Source organism: Aquila chrysaetos, chromosome 10 (genome assembly GCF_900496995.4).
Source record: "Aquila chrysaetos chrysaetos chromosome 10, bAquChr1.4, whole genome shotgun sequence".
In the NCBI taxonomy this organism is placed as follows: domain Eukaryota; kingdom Metazoa; phylum Chordata; class Aves; order Accipitriformes; family Accipitridae; genus Aquila; species Aquila chrysaetos.
The window spans coordinates 17,568,825-17,581,833 of NC_044013.1; the positions used below are offsets into that span (position 1 = coordinate 17,568,825).

The following is a 13,009-nucleotide window of genomic DNA, read 5'->3' on the forward strand; positions in this document are numbered from 1 at the left end:
CGTGTCTCCAGATATTAGCTATCGTTACAGCTCTAGCCTAAGTACCCTGAAGAGATGCAACCCCTCATGCTTGTCCTGTGCTTTCCCTCGTAACTTCCAGTTCTGCCTCCGGAGCTCTAGCTGCGTCACAGGCATGCTGGCTAAGCCATGTCTTCCTGAGCTGGACCGTCATAGCTTGCTAACTCAATGCATCTCTACAGAGCCACTGGGTCTGTTACAAACAGGCTGCCCGCGTTTATAAATTGCCTTCTTATCTCTAATTGAATATGTACCACATGCATAGTGCTTGTAATAATTATTACCTTTAAAACGGATTGCAATTGACAGGAAGTGTACAACGAATTCCAGTTCTCCACACAGCTATTTTCTGTGTTTAGCAGAAAGAGCTGAAGATTGGAAACGTGCCAGATGCATTGTTTGACCAGATGTACCATAAGATCTTATGGAACCCTGTAGAATAGTATAATGCTATAAAGAAAGCTAAAGCTGCTTACTCTATGGGTTTAACAAGAAGAATCATAACAACACAAGAAAATCTTGATTCCTGCAAAAGGAATTATGCTACCATGTCTTTCAATCTGAATTTCTTAACAAAATCCCTCGTTATCTGACTGATGTTCCTGATCACTTAGCCACGCTAAAAGAATGTTAATCCGCAGTCCCTTTACGTGTGGCTTCCCTTAAATTTATGTGGAAATGCTGTAATTGTTTCATCTCTTTTAGCTGTGAGCTACATGATGGATCGTAAACAGCTAGGAAACATTGCTACAAGTAAACTGATAACAGTAGACTTTATAACTATGGTATATCAGTAATTAGCTGCATAATTTATGATATAAATCATAAATTAGCTGCTATCATATCTATAATACAGAAAATATTGGGTGTCCACATACAGAAATCATGTTAGAATATTCAGTTATATACTCCATTCTTTAATCTCCATTTTTCCTCTCTTTTTGCATACCTGCTTTAGTGATTCCTTAACTGAGAATGTGCAGATTTACTCTGGCCTCGCTAGTTCTCATCAAGCATGTGTCCCTTTGTCATCAGCATTTTGTAAGGAATACCATATTCTAGTATCTTACACGCGCACCCCCTATGAATAAAAATAGTAGTTTGGACCTATGCAAAGGAGGACTCTTAAAAAACAAAGGAAAACAACTTTCCTTCATTTTGCTTAAGCACAGGAACTGGAAAATACACATACTTAAATATAATTCATACCCTGAAGAAACCCAGAACTGTAGTGAAAGCAGTATTTCTACAGAGAAGCTCATCTTCTTGAAAAATGCTGTCATTTTTGATGCTGGTAGGCTAAGGAGCATAATGCCACATGCAAACTAGTTTCCAAATGCTTCATTAAAGTTTTTACAATCTGTTTAAACATTAAACATTTTCTTTAAATATTAATAAAGTTCTTTGATTGTTAAGGTTATAGTTTACTCTTTACGGCAGAGTAGCAGATGCCAGCAGTTAGCTAACATATACCAATTGGAATTAAAACCTATAGGCCAAAATCCCATTGACATATGGAGAAATATGTAATGAAATTCCAAACTAAGACACATGCTGTAGTTTCTTTGAAAGGTGCCCTGAATCACAAATGAGACTCTCATATGTCTTCATCTGTGCAGTGGAGTCAAACTGTAAGGGGCTATGTAAGCTACTGCAGAATCAAAAAGCTAGTTTATATAACTATGCAGATCATGTTATTGTGTCTCTCCCAATCTTCTCACAAGAGGTTTGAAGAGCGACCTCTGAATTGTTTCTGCTTACTGTGGGTAACTAGCACTTATCTCTAGTTTTTAAGTCTATGTCCATGCAAATATCCAGCCTTGTACCCCACCTCTGTAAAGCACATCTAGTTTTAGGAAGAGAATTCCATCTAAGTATGTAGGCTGTCAGATCAAGTGCCCTCCTAATCATTGCCACCTTCTTCATCATTGCAACTGTGGAATGCATAGGGATAAAAGGCAAACTAAAATCAATCTAATCCTGGGCTATGAACATATTCTTGCATCATCAACCTGTAGTGCTGAAACAGCAGAGTACAGTTTAACATCACATACTTAGAGTATATATGATTACCTTTAGTTTAAATTATATCTTATTCAACTTCACATTTTGTAAAAGTTGACAATTACAACATTCCCTTAAACCTCTAGTCAGTCACAACTCTCTCATCTGAGAATTTGTGACAGAGATAAAAAATAAAAGTAGGATTCTTCATTTAAGCCTTTCTTCATTTTTCGTACAGGTAATCTAATTCAATAGAGTTTCATATCATGAACCAAAGCCCCTTGACTTTAATGAGATTTGGCTTATGCTATAAATGAAGAGGTTCCGAATATAATGATAATATAAGTAAAAACACTCAGATTCTTTCTTAGAATATACTTATGTCCTAAGCGTAATAATTTTATCTAACTTTGTCTTTGTCTGAAACACTGACACTTCACATTATTGTCTTAGGTGATTTTAGTACAGGATTTATTAATAAATTCTCCAATTATGGAATGAAGCTCTGGAAAACATCATCTGTTTTGTATTTCTATGCATAGTACATTATACTGCTAAATTGGAATGCAGTAAAATTTTTAAGCACATAGGTTTACATAGTTTTTAATGTTGAAGGTATTGTTAATAGGTTCCTTTGTTATAACCCTGTGTTGCCTTACACTTGCCTATGTGTCAATGTGTTCATTATTGCTCTTACCATGAGGACGCATTGTGTTTGGTGAAGAAATCTAGCTATTTCTTGCATGGTTAGATAGGTTAAATTGTGATCTTTATAGAGCATCAAGCGTTTTGTCACAAAGCAGTCTGTGTGGTTTGGGAGCTAGCAGATTTACTGATGTTTTGAGGCCTCTGCTTCCCCTGCAAACGGCAATGCTTTTACCCTGCCCAGGGCATCTTGGGGCAATGGGAGGCCATAAGGAATCTGAGCTGCTGTGTGATATCTGACATTACCAAACTGCTATTGACAAAGATCCATTCTTGCAATCTGAAATATGTTTTATATATCCCTCCTTTTTAACTTATATGATTCTTGCATGACTGCTGATCCCTTGCAATTCTCTTTCTAGGGATATAATCTGCAAAATTCCAGATCAGCTAAAAAACTGCACAAAAGCCTTGGTCAAAACTTTTTAGAAGTATATAGCTAAAACTAAAATTCTCGCACAATAAGCTGCAAGAACAAAGTAAATACATGTAAATAAGGCACTATAATAGTCTAAAGCACTTGCCAGCATCCCATCTTTTTAGTGACTGCACAGCTGTGTTTCCCTTACATGATTAATGGATTTTCTACTTTCAAAAAAGACATTTGTACAAAATGGTAGCACAGTGCAAGAAATACTAAACAGCTGACTATAGCCATCTCTCTCTCATGGTGCTGTCTGTGGAAACAACTAAGGCCTAAAAAGCCCTTTATCAAAATCTTTCAAATCTAAATCATGACTATGATTCAAATAAGCACCCTGTCTTTCCACATGTTTTGGTACCTATCTACTTTCATTCACCTAAAATAATGAAAATAGCATGCAAGTTTGAGCATCTGTTTCAAACTTCTGACTTTTAATTCTGCTTCAGCCACACTAATTTAGGGGGGCGTTGACCACCCTTTGCCTCCAGTGAACTTGAGAAGAGTTCCCAGTGTTTGAGAGTTCCAAACAGGCATTCAGCATCCTCAGACGCACACAGTCATGTAGTGACTAATACTTTACTTGAAAAAACATCTCTCTGTATGGGGTGCCAGATGATACTTCCCTAGTCCACCCACCTTCTGCTTTCCTACAGATTCTTATCAGGAGTTATTTTTAAGGTACATTAAAGAAAGACTAGTTGTATCTTTTCACTACAAGTACTTAATTTTATGTAAAATAAAAAGCATCCTGAGCTCTCAGATTTAAGTACAGTTGAAGGTGTATCTTAGTTTAGGATTTTTAATTTCTGCTTGTTTTACCGTGCATCTCTTTTTTTTTTCTTTTTTTTTTTTTTTTCCTGACTGATATCAGTTGTGGGATTAGTAAAACATCACCAAGGAGACCACTACCAATTTATTAGACCTGAAAACACTGGAAATCTTTACAATACTTTCTCCAACAGCTTCTATTCTATTGGTTTCGGCCAGACTCACATTATAGCCAGATGCAAACCTGCCCCATTGAAATTAATCATGAAACTATCATTTAAATTCAAATAGCCACGGGCTCACTTCAGGTTTGTGCACACTTACTTTGAGGGTGAGATTTCACTTTTCAATCTTTGCACCCTAACAACATCCAACTGCTGTAGCTTTTGTAGTTTTGACATTATTAACCTTTGCCCTGTTTGTGCTTAATACTACATATTCATCTCCATTGGCCTTTACATGTTATTAGCGTATGCAGACACATAGATATATGTGCACATGTACACTCTGTGCTATATAAAAGGCACATATAAACAGCACTGATAACTTCCTCTAAGTTAATTTTCTCCAATTATCCTTTATCTGCAATTTTTGGATGTATTTCACAGATACAAGTGCAGGGTGTTACGTAGCCCTTCACCACAGGCAATTATTTACTCACAGTGGAAGTACCAAGGTTGCAGCCACTTCAAAGCTAACTTGTATTTGATGACAGCTTTCTTGTGCTTTATCCACAAGATGGTCCTTTGTACTGTTTTCAAAAAGTATGCCACCAGCAAGTATCTGACATTTTCTGTATTTAAGAAACTGGACCTTTCACACTTAATGTTCAAGCAAATCCCCCTCACATTCTGTGTCTTATTTATCTCATCTCCATACAGTCTGCACTAGAGATTATATCTTTAACTGTAGAGGACTGTTAGATGAGAAAAGTAATGTACTGTAATACTTAAGAAAAAAACATGACACACAAAAACATAGTTGTTATACACACTTCTCGATCTTTTTGTCCAAATGAATCATCAATTCTTGAATAGTAGCCTACATCAAGAGGCAGGGAAGCTGTTTAAAGATGATTGTAGAAATGAAATGGAAGAATTCCCCAGATTCCCATCGTAAACATATAAGAGCAGATCAGTGGACCTACTAATCCAGTATCCTGCTTCAGAAACTGGTACTAGAATCTGCAGAGTAATTGCAAATAATACTGCCAAATATAACTATAGGGTAAAATTCTGCGAAGGTAATGTAGTTAGAAGTTGGCTCATCAGTAATAGGTCTTTAAGAATAATAAATGGAGCTTAATGTCATCAGGATCTCATGCTATACAACACCACTTAGAACAAGAACAGTTCTCAGAGAGAGGATGCTCTCCCTAAGTTAGAAAGAGTTAAGGTTTTGTGTCCATTCCCCTCCAGCCTCTATAAACAGACATAACAAAACAGTATATAAGGGGAAAACCCTGAACAAATAACTGTCGCACAGAAGGTTATTTAGTAGACACTCTTTTATCTTAGATTAGGCACTGAATAAAAACAAACCAGCATGTCATCAGAAAAACACATGCAAATCCTGCTACTGTTTTCTGAATTAAAGTAAAATAGAGGCTTTCCTGATTTACAGTTCTACAGCATTTTTCCACAGAAGTAGTTTTACAGACTGTAAAGGGAAGCATCCATATGGGTAAATAGAAGCTGCAATATAATTTCTATAGAACACGTGCAAAGAGAGCAAGCATTTGTCTTGTAGTATGTTGGATTTGCAGTGAAATGGAAGACTTATATTCATGAGCATCAGATAATTTTTTGCAGTCTTGATTCTTGCTGGAAAGAATGAAGAAAAGACACCACAGACTTCATAAGAATCCTTTTTATTTTCTTCCTGATAGGTTAAAGGCCCTCATATTGGTTACTAGTTCCTAATATGTCAAAGTCTAACTGAATTTGTTTCCAACACCCAAAACCTGGCAAGGAGGGAAATTGTTTTTATGAACTCACTTCAAGAATTAATATTAGGGAATATTTCCTCTCAGCAAATTGAAACAGAATAAATTGCCTTTGTCCTCCTTAGAAATTGAATTGATCACTTGAAGTTAGTACTGTGATGACAAGTCACAGAAAAAAAACACTTGAGAGGGGTGAAAAGAGGAAGATGAGATTGATTTTGTGTTTTACTTTTGAAAAATCAGCAGCAGTTCCTCTAACATAAATGCAGAAACACAAAAGATGTATTCGTTCATTGCAATTTTAAAGACAACCAGATTACATTGATAACATTACTATTTTTCTTTGACCAGAAGGAGAACATTCATGTTTTAAAGCATCTAAGTTCCTTTGTTAGCTGAAATTGGCTTTGGCAAAGCCACAAATTGTTTCTTTCTTTTGCTTATTTTTTTAACCATTGTTCCATATAGCTCTTAACTGTCAGTGCATAATGTCCCTGCTTCCACCTGACTGGCAATTTACTGCCCCAGAATGATGCCTTCCAAGGAAGTCTCTTTCAAGTTGTTCAGAATAGGTCATAAACTTAGACTTCAGTTTTATTGATGTTATTATTATTTTTCAGCTTTTTTTTTATTCTTTTTCTTCTGCACATAGTTTATTCTCTGATTTCAGCTTTATAAGAATACTGGCTTAATCCTAGACAGCACAGGCTGTTCATAGCCTCTTCATTCTCCATTACCATAATCATCCCTCTATCAGCAAATGGAGAAGCCATTAACGTTCCCCAAAATTTCCAAATTCATCCCTAAACACCATTAATTTCTGGCCAGTCAAAAGTTCCTTACATCCTTTCAAACAATTTTCCAGCTACATTCTGTTATGCCCCATCTTGAACAGGATCCTTCCTTAATACAGAATAATACAGTACTGCTAAAGTAAACGTAAAGAGTTTTAACTGCAGTAATCCCTGAGCACATTATCTTGATACAACAGAGCACTGATGATTCCTCCTTCCTTTGTGCCTGCAACATCTCAGTTCAGGAATTTAAGATAAATAAGCACTTTGAAAACGGTTGTTTCTAGTTTGTGAACCAAATAATAGCTTAGATGACAAGCTGTAGGAGCAACAGCATCGTCCTCTCTGTTTTGGCGATACCTTCCATTAAGGTGTGATTCTTGGGTTATTTTTAGGTACAACGTAATGCCTGATGTATAATAGCAGAAGTTGGTTGTGCTGCAGCAAAGGGAGATAGTGATCTAAAAAGGTTTCCTCTCTTACAAACTGATCCACGTTTGAAAAAAAAAAAAAAAACAAACCAACAACAAAGTTTGCAGGAACCCCCTTTCGTAGGCAACTTAGCAAGACTAATGACAGAATAATTAATTTTTCTACAGCTAGATCCAAAGTCTGTTGAAGGCAACATATAAATTCTCATAAGGCTCTGAATCCGGCTATACTACCACAAGTTTCTACTGCTCTCCATGTCTTACACATATAAGAAATCAGTATATTGAGTCTTAGATTTCGAACAGTCACTTAATTGTCATTTAATTGATAAAATCGAATAACAAAGTTCTTTCTAAGGATTAATTTGAATCCTGTAATCAATGACATTGATAGATTCACTGTTAATACGAACCAAACTAAGCTTCCATTCACACCTGAGGTCAAACCTTTTTAGAATTTCTGACTGTTTTACTTTTTAAGTCATTCTCCCTCTGATTTTCATTGCTCCGAGTAGTTTAGAACAAAAAAAAGTTTTAATTTAGCTGCCTAATTTTCAACATTTTTGGTTTAAACTTCTTTTGTTCAGCAAAGCCATTCACGACATATGGCATTTTTAATAATAGAAAGGATTTGCCTTGATGATGGGACCAACATTTTTTCTTTATTCTTGCTAGTCAGAAGTGTATTCTGAGCCAGTAGTTTATCCAGCTTCTCCCAAAGCTGAACTTTGGTGGTGGTGTGTAGATTATGCCAGAAATAATAATCCATACTGTATAAATGCAAAATATTGCTGGCCTTTCCTCTCCATTGGTGCTGCTGTTTTCCTTATTTCTTTTTCCTTTTACTTTCCCAGTTCTTCCTCAGGCCTTATGAATCTTTTAAACCTCCCAGCTCTATAGGGAAATAGAAAGTTATTGTGTGCCTTCCATAAATCTGTTGGGGTGAAATTCATTGAATTCAGTAGCAAAGCCTACTGATAAAAAAGGCCAGAATTTTGCCCCAGGACATAAAAGATCTTGTAAGAATCTCTCTCTCTGCTGGTGTGTTTGTAAGTTTACAGTCAAATATGCTTGGATATCAAAATTAGTGCCATAAACAAGTTTATATTCCGTCATGAATTTGAGTTACTTTTGCTGATTCTTTCATCTATGCATGTTATTCTAGAAATGAGCATTGTATCGCTATGCTGTGAAGATTCATTATACCTGTATAAAGGATTTCAGGCAAGAGGTTCAAATTCAAACCTCCTTTTTCTGATTTTGAAACCTCTAATCAAAAGAGAAAGATTAAATAAAGTAATTAGGCTGTAACAAAGGCTTCTACAATCTCAGAAAAATTATGGTAGTCTGAATTCTCACTTTTTAATTCAAAATAGTTAGGGAAAAGCAATTTTCATCAACTATTGATTTATCAATATCCTTGACTTCATGGAACATTTTTGATAGCTGTGTTCCAATTAGATAGCATTATTCAAATATAACAAATTTTATAACCATCATTTAACATTGACTGCTTGGGATTTTAATAGCGCTCTGTCACCTTCAAATCTCTCTTAAAAAGTATAATCAATTTTACATCCTAGTTTCCTAGCTGCTGTTGAACTATTGAAACTCTCCCTATTTTGATATCACGCAAGAATATATCACTGTAAGATGTAACGCCTAGACAGATAGCATTCCTCCATGTTGCTAGCCAAATCAATGCAACTGGAAAAGGCTTGCAGGTACCTGCAAGAAGTGGATGATATTCCTTCAGCAGGTATTAAGTGAAAGATTGTAATACTGCCATTGGTGAGTAAAATTCACTGAGTTTTGGTGGAAAGAAGTTGTGGATGTAATTCAGCTTTTACCCAATACCTCCATACTAACATTATTCCCTCGAGATGAAAGAATGCTGTTTGTAATTCTGCTCTTACCCAGTACTCTCATACTAACTTTATTCCCTTGAGATCAAAAATGCTGTTTAAAATATTAGGATTTGAGAAATCTTACATTTTCCATCTCCCCAACCAAAGGGGACTGTGCAAAGAATATGTTCATTATCTCCTTTTGATGCTTCTTTAAAGAATTCTATTTTTATTGCAGCTGAGATTGGAACTTAGTGTGTGTCCCATCTTCCAGGTGCACTAATTACTTACCTAGATAATCTCTCTAACACTCAGTGAAAATTTAAGTAGTTCTATAAAATGGATCAAGTTGCAAAACCCATTTTGGCATAGCTTGTTTCTCTAATTGGCTTGAACTTAACTGTGGGGGTGGAGGGAAGGAAGGAGAAGAAAAAAAGAAAGTGCTTCCATTATCTCACTTAAAAGATAAAGCTAATACAGTTTTTATATCATATAAAATTTTTCACTTGAGTTAAAATAGAACATCGGTATAAGATAAACTTAGTGGTAACAGCAAGGCTCAAGGTGTAGATAACCTGGATTGAATCCTTCCTCTGCCAGTGAGAGCTGAACTGCAAGTGGTACTTTCCAGAAGAATGTCCTAGCTTAAAACTGATTTTTTGCACAGCCCTCTTAGTACTTACAATGGCTGAAAGCAATAGAACCACCAAGCATATTTGGTGAATGATGAGTTTTTAAATACCTAAGTATTATGCCAACTTTAATAGACTTTTTAATATAAATCTTTTGTAATATCCACTTTTTACAGAGAAAATAACCAAAGCAAAGCAAATACCAGTTTCAGTAACTCACTGAGCTAAACACCTAAACCAAGTGCCCAGATTGGTTCTGAACCAGTGTTTTTGTAATTAATACTCTACTCTGCAATGTGTTGACACTGGTGATTTATTACAACTCTTACTCTAAAGCTATAAGCAGATTTATAGACTTTGTGGAGAGGTAGAAATGGCACATTACAAATGAGGTTTTTTAGTTTTATACAGAAAAAAATCTCTTATTACTATGTGTATAATTTTCTGGTAGCCTTGGGGGAACTAATGGCAGCATATGAGCAATTTAATGCCAATTTCATTTAGAGTAGAAAGAGGTCAGTTGTCTGTGTGGGAGGCAAGGGAAGGAAATTTATGGTTATAGACAAAATACTTCCAAGGACTCAGTATGTAGGATTCTAATCCTAACTTTTTTTTCTCCCCTCCCCCCCCATGCAAGTAATCCCAATTGCAAGTACATATATTCAAAATAAGGGATATTTTTGAGTGGCATTTAAGCAGACCATGGACCATAGCATGGACCTGGCTTATGGCCACTCAAAGAAGGATGTTTTTCAGAGGCTAATGTGTATGGTGCAAATCCTCTTGGAACTGCTTGGGTGTCCCAGGAAATTATAAATTCCAGATTAAAACCTCCTATTCTTCTGCTTCTCATCGAAAGGTCTTGATGTCCCATCTTTAAAATGGTGACAGAAACATTTGAGTGAAAGGCATGACAATTTGGGAAAATGCTTCTATGGAAGCTGTTTCTTAACATGGTTTTCAGTAAGATCTCTTTAGAATAAATTTTTTTGTTCTGATGGGATTTATGCTGCACAGTGCTGACGGTTAAGTCCTTAATGGAGTATCTCCATGGGCTCTGTATTACTGTTGAACAAAACACAGAAGCTGAATAAGCATTGAATAAAACACTATGCTGAATACAGGAATAAAAATGAAGTCTGGAGGAGGGTGGATAAGTTTCATGTTATATCTACAAGTGTCATGTTCCAGGCAAAGGCATTCAGATATTACTTCTTTTATGACAGTAATTAGTTCTGAAGTTGATATTTTAAATTTTTTTTTTATTTACTGTTGAAGATTATTGAGAAAGAATATATAGCAAAATCTGTTTTCCTTCCAAAAATGTATGTCAACAAAAAGTTTGGAAAATACAAGAAAGAAACTTTAGTTTCAGAAACTATGTTTCTAAAATGCATCAATAGTAGCTTTACATTTCTTTAAGTCTTGAATGAGATTTTGTAAATGGAGAGTGAAAAAATCATTCAGCTTTAAAACCTCTGGAGCACCTTTATCTCATCCGAACAACTAAAGTATGAAGTTGTGGCTCCTCATAGCAGTACCCTTCCCTCAAAAGATTTTTATATATACACAAATATATATTTTATATATATATGTAGAACCTGTCATGACACTCGTGATACATTGTTTAAAGCATTAGAAAAATGTGTCAGAAGACATTCCCACAAAGAAGTGGAATCATGTTTGCTCCCAAAATGGAAATGCAAAGATTTATCATAATAATTTCAATGGGTCACAAGATCCCATATTTCAGGTTTTTTGACAACTGGGTTTTCTCATTTAAATTTAATTGAAGTAATTTAAGCCTCATAACTTGCAAATATTTCTTGTGTTTGTTTTCATGCTGTTCAGCAATGCATCACAAAATGGGGGCTATGGAATGTGTGCTTGGGATAATTGATGGTGCTGCCATGGGGTCTGAAGTATCTTGCCATATACTACTGGGTTTTATGCCATTTTGCTTCTGAAATTTGTTTTAAATAATGATTCTGACAGCTCTCATTTTTCCTTTGTTAGATATTAGTGACTGTTATTGGATATTTATATTTAGAAGTACAACCATGTTACAAAAAAATACATAAGCCCATTGAGGATGAATAAAATACCTCCATAGTAACATTCAGGATAGTGATGTATGTCTGGCTGTAGACAGACTGACAAACTTTGGCCCTAATTCTGCATCAGGATTTGTTAGCATAGTCTCCTGAGCCCAAAAGTGACTTCAGAAGTGAAAAGACCTCTTTTGCTTTCCTCTGTAGTTATTTGGCAGCAATCATTGATTTTTTTCCCAGATATGGATAAATACGAAAAATTATTTTATTAGTTTTTACATAATCAGCTGCAAATGCAATCAAGAACATCCCCTCAAGGCAAATGAATTTTGGCTTTGCTTGTTTTTTTCACAGAAGAAATCCTACCATAATCATGTATTTTAGGCTTATTTTATAATACTTTCAAATGTTATCTTAAGTAGTTTGGTTTGAAATGAGTAACTGATATTGATGTCCATACAGTGCAATAAAAGTTTTCATCTGCAGGATAATATTCATGGTAATAAAAAAGATTGCGTTGTATTTTAAAGGCACAGGTTCTTAAAGTCCATTTAGGGACTTTTTTTTTCTCTCTTGGCAGTAGTGTACCCATACCCAGTACTGTACTATGCATAGCCACTTGTGTGATCAGGAGCCATTTCCCAGGCTCACCTGTGTAAACATGATTGAAGTTAAATTCCCCCAGCTTCCTTGCAGTTTGCATTGAAGCTTGTATAACTTACTTGCTGTTTATGTATTTTATCAGTTGTCTATGTCAAGCTTTCATACGCAAATCAGAGAAAAACATGCAAGCAACTATGATTTTTAAAGCTAAAAGACACCACGTGTACTGTATAGCAAATTAGACGGTTTTAAAATCCACCCTTGAAATAGGTGCAATTTCTGTTCCTTTCATCTAAATAGTTCTGTATTCCAAGGGAACCTGGTGATAAACAGTAGTTACAGACTTGAGTCATAATTATGTTTTTTCTCTCTTAAGTTGTTCGAGTTCATGAATTTTTTGGCTGAGAACGTCATCTTCTGTTACATGGGACTCGCACTATTCACATTTCAAAATCATCTCTTCAATCCTCTTTTTATATTTGGTGCATTTGTATCCTTTGCTTTAAAGAAGTATATATCTATGTACACGTATGTAAATATTTATATATATATATATATATATAAAGAATGTGTGCTCCATGTGGGAAAAAAAAATCAACAAGCAAACCAATCAGTTCCTTAAATACTAAAAATCAATTTTTTGTCAAGCCCAGAGTCAATCATATTTATTACATATATCTTAATAGCTGGCTCAACGCACGTAAGCACGTGGTCTTTAGACAGTCACTGTTTTGCAGATCTGCTGCAAGGCAAATAGCTTTAAACCAGCTGGGGAACTTTTGCCACT

General features: G+C 35.4%; 1 protein-coding gene across 1 annotated transcript in view; it reads left to right on the forward strand.

Annotated features, from left to right (window-relative positions):
* Window positions 1-13,009, forward strand: part of SLC9A9 (solute carrier family 9 member A9) — a 222,127-nt gene that overhangs the window by 107,207 nt on the left and 101,911 nt on the right. The window contains exon 10 of the mRNA XM_030028894.2: window positions 12,599-12,712. Within this exon, the coding sequence (XP_029884754.1) occupies window positions 12,599-12,712 (114 nt within the window). The remainder of the gene's footprint in view (window positions 1-12,598; window positions 12,713-13,009) is intronic.